Source organism: Prionailurus viverrinus, chromosome C2 (assembly GCF_022837055.1).
Source record: "Prionailurus viverrinus isolate Anna chromosome C2, UM_Priviv_1.0, whole genome shotgun sequence".
In the NCBI taxonomy this organism is placed as follows: domain Eukaryota; kingdom Metazoa; phylum Chordata; class Mammalia; order Carnivora; family Felidae; genus Prionailurus; species Prionailurus viverrinus.
In genome coordinates this window covers 65,637,404-65,656,992 of record NC_062569.1, presented here as the reverse complement: position 1 = coordinate 65,656,992, position 19,589 = coordinate 65,637,404, and the positions used below count along the sequence as shown (strand labels likewise).

Here is a 19,589-nt window from a genome sequence, read left to right as displayed (position 1 = left end):
AACACAAAATTTTATATAAACTATCATAGGATTCACTACACCCATTCTGCAAAATAGATTCTAGATTAAAAACTGTCATCCTACATAAAGCTCAGTAGATGTAATGGTCAAAAATATTAATGGAGAAAGGAATAGGCAAATAAATACGCAAGCAAATATATGAGAGCAGAGGTAGATGCAAGCATTCATACTGAGCTATGAAAATCTGTGTAAAGGAATTGTTTAAAACATGAAACAAGATATACTTGAGTTTTAAGTATTTATTTACAAAGTTCTTACTAATACACTGCTTCTAAAATATATCAATAGTCATTTACTATTTAAAAATGGCAAATATGTGGCACAGAAAAAAATCTATATAGTCAGTTATACTAATAAAGGAGATGATTGAAATTGTTAAATGACAATTAAATGTTTGCAGTACTCCCTACAGATAGGAACTAAAAGTGCATTTATTCATAGGAACTTGATTATTTTGTTATCACTGACTATAAAACAAAAACAAAAACTATTGTGAAAATTAACATCAGGGTTTGAAAAATATTTTACAACAGCAAATAAATGTATTTTGATTTTACATTTAATTATAGGACCAAAATAAAAGGTAGACCATACACATACCTATGTATTTTACAGCAAATTAGTAAAACTGGTGCCAACTTTAGAATTATTTCATAAAAAGTATAAACACTCTATCACACAACTTCTCCCATGGTCTTATCCTTCACAATAAAATTTCACACACTATCAAACTAAGTGAAGATTTGCTAGTGGCTAAAATCACCGAAAATATATGGTCTCTGAAAAAGTTATAAGTATACCCTAATATCATGTTTGACAAAATATACATTATTCTTTAATCTTTCTGTCCTTATCTCAATTTGCAAAAGTATTTTGAAACAATCTCCTTTAACCATTATTCTTATTAATAAGGGCAAATCTTTAAAAATCCACTCTAGATCTCGAAAACACTTGATAATAAAATAAACTGCAACAGAAGCAGTTAAACAACTATTTCAAATAGCACATGTGAAACAAGTCCCCACTATTAATCAGGAATCTGTGGTTTTTTATCTAGTAAGTACTGTGATATCACTTAATTTCTTCACAAATTGAGATACACAAATAGGTATTTCCAAAAATTCATTGACACTATATACAAAGAGATTCACAGCGGTATTTCGCATCCACCAATAAAATTTATTTACTGTTATCAAGTTGCAAAGCTACTAATATCGTGAATAACTTAAATTATTGGTCTTTGAATGAAGGACTCGAGGGAAGAGAAAAATTACATCAAAATCAATATAATTTTTTACATGAATTACCTAAAAAAATGTAAGAGGTTAACCTTACACTTTAAAGAAGAAAATCAAATGGCATAGTTTAGTGTTACCTACATTCTTTCCAGCTTTCCCCAAGTGCTAATGACAAGTACCATTTAAGTCAGTTTTTAAAGTATGAAGTGTTTATAAGTTGCTCTAAATTAAGATTTTTAAGCTTCATATCAAATGAGTTGTAGATCGACTTAAAGTATGACTTCTCCTTTCAAAGAAGGAAGGCAGGCTGACAAGGGAGGGTGATGGGATACCCTGTAAAAACAAGACAAATATTTTATACTTAAAAGTTTTCTTTTAAAAAAGTATAACACAATTTAGGATCATGCATATCATTTTAAAATTAATACAATTAATTAAAAAACATCTGAAAATTCTAAACTCTTCAAATAAATAAAAGAATTTAAATTAGGGGAGGGGGATAGGGAAAAAACATAAAACTATTTTAGCATTCTGAAAAAAAAATGGACTAGTTAACTACATATTAACTCAAATGGAATAGATACTGGCTTACTGCTAGGAAGGTACTAAAATAACTTCAGGCTATTTTAAAAGTTTATAAATTAGTAAGTTTTTGAGGTAAAAAAAACAAACCCTAGTAGTTTCTTCTTAATCATAAAGCAAAATTCAGAGGAGTGAAATTACTTCATGAGAAATAATTCTCTATGATTAAAGGTCATATACTCCTAGAGAGTCTGTATCATGTGCGCAACCCATACATAGGTGTGTGTGTGTGTGTGTGTGTGTGTGTGTGTGTGTGTAAGTTTGCTCCATATAAAAAGCAAAATAGCAGCACTTCTTATAATAGAGATTAAGTTACTAAGCTATCTAAACTTATGGTTTCAGAGGTCAAAGTTAAATATCCTCAGAATTTTCAACAATAACAAAAAAACATGCACAAGAACAGCCAAAATCTAAGAGTGGGTATAAATCAAAATGAGTTCTAAAGAAAGCTACTACTTTATTTTAACATACATGAATGGCTAACCATACTAAGAGTCCACAGGTAGCTGGCTGTAAGTTCTCATCAACAAGGTAGTAAAATGTAGTGCTTAAAGAGCTGGGTTGGTAAAGTACTGCCATTCAAGTGATAACAAAGATGATTTAAGTAGATAGTATAAAAGCTTACTTTATTTTTAGGTGAAACATTTATGATCTGCCATATTAAAAAGCAAAATTTTATGTAAGTGCCATAAATCTAAGATTAAGAATCAGATTTGGAATAAAAATCCATTTTAGATCACAATTATTACTATTCTTTAAAACGATCATTTTCATAAACAGGAAAATTTCTAATGGGATTGACTTTTTTCTGGACTTAAGAGTAAATTACCTAGCAAAAAATATCTTTATGTGTCAATACACATAACACATAGCACAAACTCTATTAAGCCTAAACTGTTGTGAATTCAAAGAAGGTATAAAGTTGTGAATTCAAAAGTCCCCACCCACCTAATAAAGATTCAATGAAGAAAGAATACTTTCTTTTTTCACAAATACACATTTCAAATAGCTAATAAGCTCACATTAAACTTCACGAGGCTTGTTTCCATTACTGGCTGGCAGATCTCCTAATTCTTCACAAATGTCAAAGATGACTTGGATAGGACTTTTTTGCAAATTTGAAAAATCAACAGTTCCGTCTAGTATCTCTGAAAAGCTAGCTTGTGAGGTAGAATGGCGTATAGATCAAAACCAGGAGTTTTGAGAGCGCCCACCAGTAGAGTTTGAGCACTGTACATAAGCATACTTAGTAAATCCAACTGTATTGCTTGTGGAAACAAAATGGGCAATCTGTTAGAACAGAAATAAGCAATTGAGAAAAGGACATGAATGTCTTAAAGATATTTTAGGTACTTCTTATATTATCTACATAGGAGTGACAAAATTATAAATAATTTTCTAAAAATTTTCCGTAAAGTCCAATTATATTCATTTGAAGAGAAATGTTTATAATAGTTACTATAGATGCAGGAAGTAAACAAGGGATAGTACTTTGGCCTAACTGTATTTTGTCCATTTTAATTCATTTTCATTTATCAAATTTCTTTGCACAAATTTATATTATCAGGCACAACTTCGCTCCCATTGGAAGGCTAACCTTCATCCAAAATTTTTATAAACATACTCATAGATTCAACTGTAAGTCTTTGATGTATTAACCAAGGCTTAATTGGCTTTAAAAAAAATAAGAATTATTGAATATTATGTACCTTATCTATAAATTTTATATAAGAGGTGACCACTCATAAAACTCTAGACCATTCATGATGTGCCAGGTACTGTTCAAAGCACTTCTCATATATTAACTTATATAATCCTTGCAGCTACTACTTTAAATTCATCTTACTAATAGTGAAATTGAAACAGAGAGACCTTAAATAACTTGCCAAAAGTCCTACAGCTAGCAAATAGCTGAGCCAGGATTTGAACATGTGAGTTCCAGAGTTCATGCTCTTAACCACTATTCAAATTGCCTCTCATATAAATTCACATCATACATATATGTGTGTGTATGTGTGTGTATTTAATCCTTATAATAGCACTATATGGTTAAGTACTATTAACCTCTTTTTTTCTCAGCTGCAAAAAGGAAGATAAGAGAACAAGAAACTTGCTGAAGGACACACAACTAAGAAGTGACAGTCACTTGGGGCACCTGGGTGGTTCAGTTGGTTGAGCGCCAACCTCAGCTCAGGTCATGATCTCACAGGTTTGTGAGTTTGAGCCCCAGGTCAGGCTCTGTGCTGACAGCTCAGAGCCTGGAGCCTGCTTCAGATTCTATGTCTCCCTCTCTGTCTGTTCCCCTCCCCTGCTTACGCTCGGGTACTCACTCTCTCTCTCTCAAAAATAAAATAAACATAAAAAAAAAAAAACACCTTAAAAAAAAAAAGTGTTACTTGCTTTTGTTAACCTTAGTAGGTTAGATCAATAATAATTTTACAAAGAACAAATACATCACTCACATACTTAGAATGTTAGAAATGTCCCCAATATTAAATATCAAATACATCTAACACCACTAGAAATTTGAATTATTCAGGAAACATTTAAAAATATACACATGAATTTAGAATCCATATCATCCTTCAGCTTCAGAGTTTATATTCTACTCGTCACAGAACTACGTTTTTAAAAAAAACCTCTAGGTTTAAAAAAACCCCTCAATCTCCGCTATCTTATTGGAGCCAATCTACATAAACAGAACCATCATTATTTACATGAGTTAAAGTGATGCGACTCGGGGCGCCTGGGTGGCGCAGTCGGTTAAGCGTCCGACTTCAGCCAGGTCACGATCTCGCAGTCCGTGAGTTCGAGCCCCGCGTCGGGCTCTGGGCTGATGGCTCAGAGCCTGGAGCCTGTTTCCGATTCTGTGTCTCCCTCTCTCTCTGCCCCTCCCCCGTTCATGCTCTGTCTCTCTCTGTCCCAAAAATAAATAAACGTTGAAAAAATAAATAAATAAATAAAGTGATGGGACTCATTAAAATAGGTTTCTTTTCTGAGAGATTTTTTAATGTATCTCAATCCCAATAAAATTTCATATCAAACTACACTCTATATCTCTAGTTCATTAAGTGAAGTTTTTCTCAGTTACCTTTACCCAATAAACAAGTTAGAAGTTTAGAGATTAAAAAAAAATGGAGGTATTAACATTTCCATCTTCAAAAAGTTAACAAACTCCATACCAACTCCATAAATGTGAGTAAGTCATTTAGCCCATTAGATCAAAGTCACTTACTGCTAATGATGATGTGCTAGACAGACGACTCATTACATGCTTGTCATTGCTGGAAGGACTTCTTCCCTCCACTGAGCTTTGGGATGTCATGAGGGCTCTTCGCAGAGCTCTTTTTGGAGTTTTGGAGAAAGAGAACGCTCTTGTAACCTACAGTTAAAACAAGTTACAATTAATTAAGCCTAATAAATGTAATATAACTGGTAAGAACATAAACAAAGCCAAATACACATGAAGATTTTCTACAAAGATTATACGGCAGAATTAGAATCTCTTTGGACAAAACAGTGAAAAGTTGTGGTAGTACACTGTAGACTATTCCATTCTGCATTCATAAAGGACCATAGTCGATGGGAGAAAAAAGGTAGGAGGGAAAACAGGGTCTGCAAAGAGGAGAAATCTGGGTTTTTATCTGATTTTGCTAAAATTTACTCATGAAATCTCTAACCCAAGGCCACATGAACCTCAATTTATTTATTAAAAAGTGAAGGAGCTCACTGAATCATTATTCAGCATGTTTATCTACTATGTATCATACACATTAAATGCTTGGAGATACAAAGATAGTTAAATAAAGGAGAAAGCCTCCCTTCAAAAGCAAACAACAGAAAAATGTAACTTTAGCAGATGATGGCAGCAAATTTTGCTTAAAATATTAAAATGCTAGTTCTACTTTTTAAAAGCCCATTACCAACATTCTTACATAGTCCTCAACTCTGATAAGAAGGGAAGTGATCTTCATCATTAGAAGACTGAAACATACGTAAGGTCAGGAATAGATCCGAGGTCTCCTGACTCTGTCATGTGCCCTTTGCTGAAAAATATCTGAGACAATATTTAAGATGAGTGCACACATATCTGCATCTAAGCCACCATCAGTACATTTCTACTGAAGCACAGGTCACAGAAGTATCACTATCAATGGAAGGGATAACAAGCGCTATAGAACGTGCTGAAATAAAACTTATTACCTCTATGGGCCATTTCCTAGAACCAAGAAAACAGCTCTGCTATACAGACTATCCTTACACTGATGTCTGTGTCAATATAATTTTAATATACTCTGAAAAATACATCTTGGAGACATATTAAATAATAAGCTCACTATGACTCACCTTTTTTGAAGTCTTTTTTATTGCTCTAGATGCCCTACTCAATGTACTGTCCATATCTTTAGTATTTACTTCAAAGGATTCTGGATCAGCACTGTAAATAAGATTCTCCTGTTGAAAATATAACACTTTTTATTATTTTAAAATAAGTAAGTAAAATAGAAAATAAAAATACACGACTGTTTCTAAAATCAAACCTTCCATATATATACACATGGAAGTACATATAAATGAAGTTACTCAAGATTTTTTATATGCTTCACATAATTTCTACTCTGAAATGTACTAATTTAAGGATAGTAAAAAATTAGCATTCACTAAATGAAAAATTCATTGCAAGGACCATGGACACCAAAGCAACTGGAAAAAGAACTCAGTATAAAATCTTTTTAACAACACTAAAACCAACAAGCTAGAAACTTAGTGGACAAATGTCTAAGCATAAAGCCTGCTGTAAAACCAATATCAAAAACAATTTTCTTGAGATAATCTATCTAAAATTAAAACATAGACTTTCTCCTACGTTTTCCTTTCTTCCTCAATTAACATCTAGGTAGATTCTAAATTGGAGGTTCTAAACCTGTGATCAAGAGCTCCTAGAAGTGGCAATGGATAGAAATCAGGAGGTATGCAACCTCCCTGAAATCATGTGCAAATCTCTGTGTATGCATAAATGCAAAGGACATTTTTCTGAGGAGTGGGCTCATAGATCATGTTACATTCTAAAAGGAGTCAAAGATTTCATGTAAGAACCATTGGTCAAAATTAACCTTAAATGAGACAACTAATCTGCAAGTAACCCAAAATATCACTTGCTCAAATTACATTTGGGTTTTTCAAAAAAAGCAGGTTAGACAAAAAGGTTTTGCATATTTCTATACCAATTTGCCCTTTACATTTATAAATCTAGGCCATCGGCAAGTTCCCCCGCTAATCTAGCACTATTAAGACTATCCTCCAGCACTGTCATTCTGTGGCTAGAGAGACTTTTATACAACCCTGTGAATATTGGTTTTTCAGGAAATGTTCTCATCTACAAAATGTAGAAAATATCTAGTATAATTAACCCACAGGAATCATAAAACAAGATAATGCATAGTAGTCCTTTGAAATAAAATGTTAAGCTCCTTTACAAACAGCCTTAAATATTATATTCTACAATTATAAATGCTTGCTTTTTGGCTCTTCACCACGGACACCCACATAGACAGGCTTGGTTTTGCCAAACTTTCTTAAAACAAGCAAATCCACCCTGCCAGCTCTAGACCCTCTCATTCCACTTCATCCATTTGCTAATGAGTCCACAGCTTATCTAACCCCATTCAGGTACCTGTGCCTTTTTTTAAACGCACAATTTTTTTTCTAAGTTAAAAAAAGAAAAATCACATCTATTATAAAAAATTTGGAAGAAAATTTTAAAAATAAAAATTTCCACAAATGTAGTGACTGTTTGCTATTAACATTTAAACATACTCCTTACATATATTTTTCTATATGCACGAAATGTTTTATTTTAACAAAACTGGAGTCATTCTATTCAGTTTTATATCTTGTATTTTCCAATTCGCTGTATGTTATTGGTTTTTTCCATATCATTGGATACTCAAAGAAATTACTATTAATGAACAAATGATAAAAGTCTCTTCTGATTAGATGAGAATTAATTTTATTTCATTATTTTTGAACAAAAATTGCCTTTACTTTCTTCTTGTTAAGAAATAAATATTATAACAACATCAAAAAAATACAATACTTAGGAATAAACTTAGTCAAAGAGATGAAAGACATATACTGTAAACTGTAAAATGCTGCTGAAAAAAATTAAAGACATGAATAAGTGGAAAAACACCCTGTGTTCATGAACTGGAAGATTTAATATTAAGATGTCAATACTACCTAAAGCAATCTACAGCTTCAATAAAATTCCTACAAAAATCCCAATATTTTTGCAAAAAAAAAAGTTCATTCCAAAATTCATACAGAATCACAAGGGACCCCAAATAGCCAAAACAATATTGGGGGGAAAAAGTACAAAGTTTGAAGTCTTAAATTTCTTGGTTTAAAAACCTACTACTGTAATCAAAATAATATGGTACTGTCCTAAGAAACAGAATAGAATGGAATGAAACAGACTAGAGAGCCCAGAAATGAACCCTCATATAATATGGTCAAATGATTTGACAAGGGCATCAAGACTATTCAACAGGAGAAGGACAGTCTTTTCAATAAATGGTACTGGGAAAACTAAATATCCACAAGCCAAAGAATGAAGCTGGATCCTTATCTTACTCCATATACAAAAATTAACTTGTAATGGATCAAAGATCTAAATATAAGAACTAAAACTACAAAACCTTTGAAGACAAGGAACACAGAGGTCAAAATTTTCAAGGCACTGGATTTAGCAGCAATATCTTGAACACAACACCACAGGCAGAGGTAACAACAACAACAAAAGCCAGAAAATTGGATTTCATAAAAACTGGTAAATATGCAGAAGACACCATTCAATATAGGAGACAGCAACCCACAAAATGGGAGAAAATGTAAATCATATATCTGATATATCTGAGAAGGGATTAGTATCCAAAATATATAGCAAATGCCCAAAACTCAACATCAAAAAAACAAATAACCAGATTCTACATTCACCACCTACATCTCCATTTTCTTACAGGTTTTTGAGATGGTTTCACTTTCAACTCTTGAATCTACCTATAAACTTATGTAGATATAAGGTTAGGATATACATCTAATTTTCCCTAAGTATTTAACCAACTATCTTAGCAACATAGGTTAACAATCTTATTAAATTGTTAAAGTACTACATTTATCATACAATAAACTCTTATTTCAGGGACATGTATCCTTTCCATTGATCCATCTTTAATAGTGCAGTTGTGTTCGCATCATTGTAACTTAAAAAATATAATGTAATATCTCATCAGAGAAGCACTGTGTTTTTTTTTTTTTTTGAGAGAGAGAGAGAGCGAGAGAGAGAGCGAGCGGGGCGCAAGTGAGCAAGGGCCTGGGTGGGGGGAGGGGGGAGAGAGAGAGAGAGAGAGAGAGAGAGAGAGAGAGAGAGGGAGGGGGAGGGGGAAGGAGGGAGGGAGAGGGAGGGAGAGGGAGGGAGGGAGGGAGGGGCCGGTCTCACCCAAAGCAGGGCTTGAGCTCACCAATTCAGGACTCAAACTCACAAACAGTGAGATCTTGACCTGAGCAGAAGTTAGATGCTTAACCAACTGAGCCACCCAGGCACCCCTGTTCTCTACTTTTCTTGTTGTTGCTTTTTCTTTAAAAATTATCTTTGGAATCATTCTGTCAAAATCCAGAAATTTCCTGTAGGATTTTATAAAAACTATAATGAATTGACATCTTTATGCCAGCCAGCATTCTCTTTCAAGAACATAATGGATTTCTCTGTAAAGTATATCGTTTTCTTAACATAGGTTTCATTCATTTCTTTTAAGGCTATTCCTAGATTTATACTAAAATTTCCTAAATCTACACACCAAGCTTTACTGGGAAGTGGGGTCTCCATTTCCCACACTTTCTAGTAGGTTACTGCCAGCATAGAGAAAACTATTGATATGTGTGTATTTATTTTTTATTTGGTTACTTAAACTAAACTGTTACAAGTTCTAATACTTTTCAATTGGTTCCTGTTAATTATCTAGATAATCGTTTGCAAAATAACTCTGAATAGTAAAATATCTTGACAGCCCATGGGAAACAAAGCAGTTGGGACTGTGATTCAAGCTCTGCCTATCCCCGAGTCTCCCCCATCCTCATTCACATACACCGGCAAGGCTCTGCATTATTAAGATTTCCTACATCTTATAGTAGAGGGATCACATTTCCTACACTGCTGTACATATTACACCATAAACTAAGCACAGCTGTCACTTTAGTTTTATAAACTTGATTTTGTTCTCATTTCATTTTCAATTTTAGTTTCATTTCAAATTGGTTTTCATTCAATCAACAAATGTATATTAAAAGCTATTTGATAGAAGCCTTTTATGTCCTAGATACAGAGACAAATTCAGAAAAAGGATGTTTTGACACACATATATTTTCCTTCATGATGTTTTGATTTCAAAACACAAAGTAATTCATCAATGCTCATGCTAAATTGGTCAGCCTATGACATTTTTTTAAAAATTAAATGCTGAAAAATACAATGGAATTAGGTGGGACACAATTAGAAACAGTAAGAGAATTAATTTAATAAAAGTGGTTACAAAACTAACATACATATCAAAGATTAACCTGCATACAAAACTAGAAAACAACTTAGCTAAAATATCTCATTTATGAATAGAATTACAAAGAGAAAATTACCTAGGAATACATTTAACAAGAAATGCATGTGTCTACACTTGTCTTTCTGGAAAGAGGGATGAAAGTATCAAAAGTGGCACTGCTGAAAATAGCGGGACAGGTGCATAAGTTTTACTGCAGCACACTTTCCTGTTTAATGTTTCGTTATGTGCAAATATTACTGTTCAATTTAAGTTAGTAAAACTCATAATATGAATATAAAACTAAATACTGGTAAACTTTACTCATTGAATAAAATTTTTAGATGCATAATGTATAATGTATATATAAAGAAACTCAACTCCAAGTGTGTTTAATTTTGATGAAATGCTTTTTTAATAATAAAAGCCCCTGAAATTTAAATCCCTAAGCAGTTGCTAACAAAGAAAAGAGACTCTCGGTCTTTCCTGTTGCTATCTGAACTGTTATTAAGTATATAATAACCCCATATGAACTGAAGAGAGCAGATGGCTTCATATTTCATATTCAATTACTTCTGATTTGATGAGGGTAGATATGAGGTCTTTCACATTTCTAGAAGGCTCTGGGTTCAGAATGGCTGAAAGGGTAAACATCTATGTAGTTCTGGTGGCTGAGAAGACAATATAGCTGTTTACTAAGATGTAAAGATGAAGTACTTCTTTTAGTTCTCTCTCCATAGAGGAAGGTAAATAGGGCAAATCACAGACAAAAACTCTAAATAGGGGAAACTTGTTTTCAATATTCCCAAGTTTTTTTTCCTATTACTCTCCTTTTCTTATTAATAGTTCCCATTCTCTCTTCCAAATATTAAAAATTTTTACTCTAGGGGTGCTGTTGCAACCTGGCCTTTCCCTCAGTTTTTCCTTTCTTGCCCCCCTGAGCCTTGCAGACCAGCGCTTGCACAGGGGACTGGGTACTGAGAGTGGTTAAAGGCACAGGGAAAATGGTGGAAAATTCACCATCGCTATTGCCAGAAAAAGCGATCTGTGGCTTTGTTCTTTTTTAAGCTCCCAATTTGGCTTCATACTATGTATTATATGGGATTTTATTCCCGAATCTTGGCTAAACTCCTTAGACTTACTAACCTACTGGCCTCAAAAATATTGTGCAGTTGCACTGCCCATCTACCTCTTTATTCCTATAGTAATTGGTTATGTACACTTACTTGGAATAAACATGAGAAGTACCTTTCCGCTCAACTCCATTCATACAATCACAGATAACTATGCTAAAAACCAAGGGCAGAAGAAATACCAAGAAAAGGCTATCCCAGCATTAAGATATATTCCATGGCGCACCTAGGTGGCTCAGTCAGTTAAGCTTCCAACTCTTGGTTTTGGCTCAGGTCATCATCTCATGGTTTGTGAGTTCAAGCCCTGTAATTGGCTCTATGCTGACAGAGTGTGGAGCCTACTTACGATTCTCTGTCTCCCTCTCTCTGCTCATCCCCTGCTTACTCTCTCTCTCACTCTCAAAATAAACATTAAAAAAAAAAAAAAAAGATATTCCTATTAGTAAAGTAAACCAAATGTTCTTTCTTGCAGCCAAAGAACTTTATGCCAAAAAAGTTAATTGTATGTAGACCAACACCAAGCAGGTATTATGTTTTTGATGTATTAATTTTGACCATAATTATTTTGATTCTATTAATACCCAATGTTGAAATGTAAGAAACAAGTTGAACTTCTCTTAGATTAATTTCCATTAATATTATAAATGTTCTCAAGTATTAGTTATTAACAGAATAAATGAAATATTGCATCACCATATACCAGATTTTTAAAAAAAATAATCAGTAAAAGTAAGAAACCCCTCCCCCAAAAAACCTTATTCTTCTAAATCTCCAAAATAAAATTATACCATAACAAAAACTAATTTTTAATAACATACTAACATAATTCTAAAAACATTTCATGATTTACTCAACATAATAATGAGCCCCAAATCCACATGTACCTAAAACTAGTTCTGAAAACAAATCTGCGAAGTTCAAGATTAGAAAGTAGTAATGGAGGCTTTCGATTAAGATGGCAAGAATTAGGGAGACACTAGTCTTGTCTCGTCCCTCAAAAACAGCTAAATAAACATCAGATCATTGCGAACACCCAAGAAATCAATCTGAGGGCAAAGAGTAAAAATGTACAACTGGAGGAGAATAAAAATGCCACATTAAGAAAGGTAAGGGCTGTAGAGAGTTGAACTGGGTGGAGAGAGAAGAGTTGTGGGAACTGCAATGGAGGAGGCCTGATCACAGAGAGAAGAGCAAGAGAAAAAGAAAGAGAAAGAAGAGTGAAAGTGCACATAGGGAATTTCACAAGAAACACTCTTCCCCAAAACCAATGACTGGGAAAAGGAGAGGGGTTGAATATCCCTAGTTTTCATAAACAGTAGAACATAGAGCCTGAAGTTTTGGATGTCTGCACCATCGCCAGTGTTGCACCTGGCAAATTTGCCATGTTCCAGTAGGAAATGAGGTCAGAGACCTGGGAGTGGGCAACGTGCTCTGAGGATTCCGAGTAGCACAGGGAGAAGCAGTTCCCCTGCCTGGAGTGCATTTGGGAAAGGTGGCATGGCTTCTCTGGGAACAAAAGACCCAGGAGGTGCCACTGAGCTGACCTGTTCACTAACACTGGAACAAGAATGCTAACTGAGGGCAGCAAGCCTTGGTACCAGCTTTCAGCTGTACTTTATCATAAACTCCAAACTGCTGCGCAGTGGTGCAACCGATTTCTGGAACAAGCTGGACCTAGCCACAGCGCAGTGAAACCCTCCCCCAAAGGATCAGCATGGGTCTCCAAAATTTGGAGCTCTGAAACCTACCTATGTACCTGAGATAAAATACAGACATGCTGTGCTGCCTGGCAGGTGGACAGCTCAAAGGCAGGCAGGGTGAAGGCAGGGATCTGGTGGAAACCGGGACACGAGACAGGAGATTGTTCTGTGAGGGCTTCATGAAGAGTGGCAGGCTTGAGCTCCCTGCTCTGGGGATGAGAGAGCAGGGCAACTCCATTTTCACCCCGCCTATCAGGACTGACAGACTTCAGTGAGCAAATCAGTGCCACCAAGTGGAGGCCAGGGCCGCTTACACCACTAGGGCAAGCCACCTGAGAGTCAGCACAGCAGGCCCCACCCCCAGAAGACTGGCACAAACCCCTCCCACACACCAAGTCCGCAGATCATAGAGTGCTACAAAGCTTCAGCTCTAGGGGAAAAAGGATATAGCCTCCTTTGTTTTTTTTCTTGTTTATTTTCTGCGCCTTCCCCCCCCACCCTGGGCCTTGGGATATGGAAAAGGCAATTTTTTTTTAATTTATTTTTTTTTTAGTTTATACATGGAAAAAACATCCTTAACCTACAAGGGAAGACAGATCAGGTTTGCAGCATATCTGTCACAGAAATTGGGCAGGCCAGAGGGAGTGGCAAGATATATTCAATGTCCTAAATGGGAAAAATATGCAGCCAAGAATACTTCAGACAGCAAGGCTATTATTCAGAATAAAGAGATAAAGAGCCCCCCCCCCCAAAAAAAATAAAGGAGTTTGTGACCACTAAACCAGCCCTGCAGGAAATATCAAAAGGGATTCTTTGGGGAAAAAAGAACTAAAAGCAACAAAGACTAGAAAGGAACAGAGAACATCACAAAAAACACCAATTTTATGGTAACACAAAGGCACTAAATTCATATCTGTCAATAATCACTCCTAATGTTAATGGACTAAATGCTCCAATTAAAAGACATATGGTATCAGAATGGATTAAAAAAAAAAAATCTATATGCTGCCTACAAGAGACTCATTTTAGACCCAAAGACACATGCAGATTCAAAGTGAAGGGATGGAGAACCATGTATCATAGTAATGGAGGTCAAAAGAAAGCCAGAGCAGCCATACTTATATCAAACTAAAATTTAAACCAAAGACTGTAACAAGAGATGAGGAAAGGCATTACATCATAATTAAGGGGTCTATCCATCAAGAAGACCTAACGATGTAAATATTTATGCCCCCACTTGGAAGCACCTAAATATATAAATCAATTAATAACAAAGAAATTCTTTGGAAATAATACAATAATAGTATGGGACTTTAAAACCTCAGTTACAACAATGGACAGAACATCTAAGCAGAAAATCAACAAGGAAACACTGGCTTGGAATGACTTAACAGATACATTTAGGCTATCTCCTCCTAAAGCAATGGAATACATATTCTTTTTGAGTACACATGGGACATTCTCTAGAATAGATCACATACAGGGTCACAAATCAGCCCTCAACAAGTACAAAAAGACTGAGATCATACTGTGCATATTTTCAGATCACAGTGCTATGAAACTTGAAGTCAACCACAAGAAAAATTTGGAAAGCCCTCAAATACAGGGGTTAAAGAACATCCTACTAAAGAATGAATGGGTTAACCAGGAAATTAAAGAAGAAATAAAAAAGTACATGGAAGCAAATAAAAATGAAAACACAACAGTCCAAAACCTTTGGGATGCAGCAAAGGCAGTCCTATGAGGGAAGTATATACAATACAGGCCTACCTCAAGAAACAAGAAAAGTCTCAAATACACAACCTAACCTTACACCTAACGGAGCTAGAAAAGCAACAGCAAAGAAGGCCTAAAGCCAGCAGAGAAAGGAAATAATAAAGATTAGAGCAGAAATAAATGATATAGAAACAACCTAGTAGAGATCAATGAAACTAAGGGCTGATTCTTTGAAAGAATTAATAAAACTGATAAACTCCTAGCCAGACTTAACAAAAAGAAAAGAGAAAGGACCAAACTAAGTAAAATCATGAATGAAAGAGGAGTGATCACAACTAACACCACAGGAATACAATTAAAAGAGAATACTGTGGAAAATTATATGCCAACAAACTGGGCAATCTGGAAGAAATGGACAAATTCCTAGAAACCCACAAACTACTAAAACTGAAAGAGGAAGAGATAGAAAATTTGAACAGACCCATAACCATCAAAGAAATTGAGTCAGTAATCAAAAATCTCCCAACAAACCAAAGTCCAGGGCCAGATGGCTTCCCAGGGCAATTCTACCCAGACATTTAAAGAAGAGTTAATACCTAGGCTTCTCAAACTATTCCAAAAAATAGAAGTGGAAGGAAAACTTCCGAACTCTTTATACAAGGCCAGCATTACCTTGATTCCAAAACCAAAAAGGAGAATTACAGGCCAATATCCCTGTGAACATGGATACAAAAATTCTCAACAAGATACTAGCAAATCAAATTCAACAGTATGTTAAAAGAGTTATTCACCACAATTAAGTGGGATTTACTCTTGAGCTTCAGGACTGGTTCAGTATTCTCAAATCAATCAACGTGATATATCACATCAATAAAAGAAAGGATAAGAACCATATTATCCTTTCAATAGATGCAGAAAAACATTTGACAAAATACAGCATCCATTCTTGATAAAAACCCTTAACAAAGCAGGGATAGATGCAACATACCTCCATATTATAAAGGCCATATATGAAAGACCCACAGCTAATACCATCCTCAACAGAGAAAATTGGAGAGCTTTTCCTCTACGTTCAGGAACAAGACAGGTATGCCCACTCTCACCATTACTGTTTAATCAGGACATTGCTAAACGTTTGCTGCCATCTTGTGGCTAGCTTATATGAAATTTTTTTCATTAGCTGTTTTATACATCAGTTCTAGAATTATTAGCCATCTTGTGGCTAGTAATTCAATAGATTGTATTTTACGGAAATTTTTCCGTTAACTATTTAAAGTATTATGGTTATACATTTGGAAAGGACTTCATAAGCAATCTAGTCTGACATTGTGATAAATGTAGGATTAATTTCTACAATAAGCAGTCACTATACTGCAAGGATCCATTTTTTATATGGATACCTAGAACTATGAAAAAAAAAAATCCCTCTTAACAATGAGCACTTTTGTAAGCTTTATAACAAAAGCCGTCTCCATTATTTTTCCAGTCAGCACTAGCTGTATTTCCTTCCGTGAAACTTTTTGTGGAACAATCCTTTATAACAACATATTGTTAGCACATAGAAATTAAAAAAAAAAAAATCATGCTGGATTGAAGCATTCTATAATAATTAGGATAAATTTGTCAATTTCAGGGTTTTATTCCTTGGTTTTCCCTGTCATGTCACTTGTTGAAAAAGAGAAACTGAAATCTTCTGCTTAAAAAAATAATAATTCAAAATGTCTGTTAATTGTTCAACACCTAGGCAAGAGGCTTTAATCAAACACTACCTATTCTATAAATCACTAAAGTATACCTCAACAGCCTTCAACGTCAGACTTAGCTATGATAAAATAAACATTTATTTCCAACAGGAAATGTCCAAGGCAATCTGTTATAGTACTAGGGTAATGTAAAGGATTGCTTATCATTACATTCTTCTCTATCTATGTTATTTGTCCAAAGATGAAAAGGTCTATACCTGTCTATCACATGTCTCTCCCACATATAATGAAGAAATCAAGTTATTTGTAAAGGGACCTAGATTTCATCCAAGATATACTATAGACTACCTGATTTCTGTGAGTCATTTAACTTCAATAATTTGATTTTCTCATGTAGCTGCATTTAATCTGTATAAGATAATTATATATTCATAAGAGTATTTGATTTTCAGAGGATGGACTGAGAAAACTGGATTGGCAACTTGCCTAACAGAAAAACAACTTGTTACAACTTACCTACTGCTTTCAACAAAGGTAAAAGAACAATGGAACAAAATACCCTCTATTTTACAAATAGCCAGGTCAAAGAACACTAATGAAAATCACAGGGTACATCAGAACAAGTCCCCAAAGCCCCACTAAATCAGAGGCACAGGAGCTATTAGCCTTTCAGTAAACTAGGCATTCAAAATGGTCTCATGTGTCTATACTTAAAAAAAATTTTTTTAATATTTACTTATTTTTGAGAGAGACAGAGAGAGAGGGAGAGAGAGAGAGCATGAGTGGGGGGGGGGGGGGGTGGGCAGAGGGGGACACAGAATCTGAAGCAGGCTCCAGGCTCTGAGCTGTCAGCACAGAGCCTGATGCAGGGCTCGAGCTCACGAACCACAAGATTGTGACCTGAGCCAAAATCAAATGCTTAACCAAATGAGTCACCCAGGTGCCCCTCATGTGCCTATACTTTTAAAAATCTTTCCAAAACAATTTATTAAGCCGGTTTTCCTCAACACACATAAAGTTAGAACTTTCCTACATTCATAATTTCATAATTACCAAGTCATTAGAAATGTAGGGTTAGTCTGAATGCATTGTAATGAAGTTAAAACTTTCATTATAATAGTGGTTTAAGAACTTACAGCATCTGCTTTACAAATGGTATTGGCTACATGTCGACATAGCATCTTTAGCCAGTTCTCTTTTGGAAGTTCCTCTGATGTCATCTGGAAACTGAGCAGCACATTTGCCCGCTCTGTTGGTGGCCTCACAAGCAAGGCAAAAGCATTATGGCAATCTAGGGTTCCAGAACAATCATAGACATTAAGTGTTACTCCTTGCAAAATGAAAGATTTATGCAAGTTTAGTTCCCTCAGAGCAACAAAACTCCAGTGAAATGATCTCTTCCCCACCCTTTCCATCCTCTATATTTTTAAGTACACAAGGAACATGATATTACACTGAAACTGGCAAGAATTATAACAGTAAGTACCATGTGAGAGACCAACAATGATGATTTATTGACATTAAGCAGTATTTTCTATGAAATTTAATATTTTCTGAGAAAGTTTTTTTGAATTAGATCATTTCTTAGAATTCCAGAATTTAAGTTTTAAATTAAAATGGCATTATAAGACTAATTTGATAACTTAAATCAAGTTCAAAGAAATCAAATGTCCAAATATTAAAACTTTTACAAAATGGTTTTGGACCAAAATACTAAAACAGAACCTATTTTAAATAATAATCCATAATTCAAATCCAAAAACATGGAGAGGATTTAAATAAATGCACTATTGTAACACTTAATACATCCAGAATCTGACAACCAAATAAAGACACAAAATAAGTTGTTATTCATGTTTTCTGTGATTGTTTCTCATAAACTCAAATCCTTCCATCATTAGAGGATGAGATCAGTAATGGAAACAGCTTACTTGTAAAAAAAAAAAAATAGGTCCTAACATCTAAAATATGGCCATGCACACACATTACTAAATGCCAATTAAACAAACAGTTGATACTGTTTTTGATAATTTCAGGCCTTCAGAGAACCCTCCCTAACACTACCACAGTTGAGTAAAAGCTCTCCTTAACACACGTTTGACCCATGTTGAGTCTACCATAGTTACTTTGGGTACATTTATTCACGCACATCTCTTCTGGTCATATTCTAAACATATTTCTAGCAATGCAGCCATTGCCAACAAGAAAGCAATAGGATGCAGAGCACAGGTAATAGACTGGTGATTTCCTTTGGATTCTAAAGGAACGAAATAAGTTTTGATGTGGGAAAAAGCTAGGTTAGGACACTATCTTGACATGAAACCATTTAAAAGCTCTTTGTCCCTTAAGGGATGAAGACACCCCACAGGATGAGATAGCATTTTCATTTGAGAAAAATAAAACATCAAGTAGGTTCTAGAGAAGACTTTGGATAGAAGTATAAGAAAAATTACTTTACCAATACTAACCAACTGTATTTAAAGATAATTTACCAGTTTTAAGAAAGAAAAAAAAAAAAAAACCTAAGGGAGTGAATCAAACCTACAATGATTATGAACTATTTTCAGTTAACCAACATTTATCCAATGAGCATACCTTCTGTTTCTCTTATGTCCAGCACTTTCTTAATTTGAGAAAGAGGCATGAGATGAATATGCTTAAGAGAAGCTGGGGGTCGGGTATGGCCATGAGGACTCCTAAAAGTGCCAATAACCTTATGCCGTTTTCTTGCTATCTGATTACAGAAAAAAAAATAATAATGATATGAATGAAAACTATTAAAGACTAAATACTTAAAAATGACACTAATGACATAAATCTACATGCAATTCACTTGACTATTAATCATCCCAGAATTACTATGCAATAAGAAGCAGTTACCATGTAACAAATTCATACATATAATTGT

At 34.6% G+C, this 19,589-nt stretch overlaps 1 protein-coding gene and 1 pseudogene across 7 annotated transcripts in view; one reads left to right on the top strand and one right to left on the bottom strand.

The window, feature by feature from the left end:
• Positions 1 to 562: 562 nt before the first annotated feature.
• ECT2 (epithelial cell transforming 2) overlaps positions 563 to 19,589 on the bottom strand; it is a 63,281-nt gene continuing 44,254 nt past the window's right edge. For 4 of the 7 annotated variants that reach the window (XR_007155777.1, XR_007155779.1, XR_007155780.1 and 1 more), the window contains 6 exons: positions 19,277 to 19,415; positions 17,818 to 17,972; positions 6,189 to 6,296; positions 5,077 to 5,223; positions 2,864 to 3,131; positions 563 to 1,592 (listed from right to left, as the gene is read on the bottom strand). Coding sequence is in view for 3 of the 7 variants with exons in the window: in XM_047875935.1 (XP_047731891.1) it covers positions 1,503 to 1,592; positions 5,077 to 5,223; positions 6,189 to 6,296; positions 17,818 to 17,972; positions 19,277 to 19,415 (639 nt within the window). In the remaining 4 variants the exon portion in view is untranslated. The remainder of the gene's footprint in view (positions 1,593 to 2,863; positions 3,132 to 5,076; positions 5,224 to 6,188; positions 6,297 to 17,817; positions 17,973 to 19,276; positions 19,416 to 19,589) is intronic. The other 3 variants (XM_047875935.1, XM_047875936.1, XM_047875937.1) reach the window with 1 other exon arrangement.
• On the top strand, positions 11,434 to 13,537 carry LOC125175057 (phosphatidylinositol N-acetylglucosaminyltransferase subunit P-like; annotated as a pseudogene).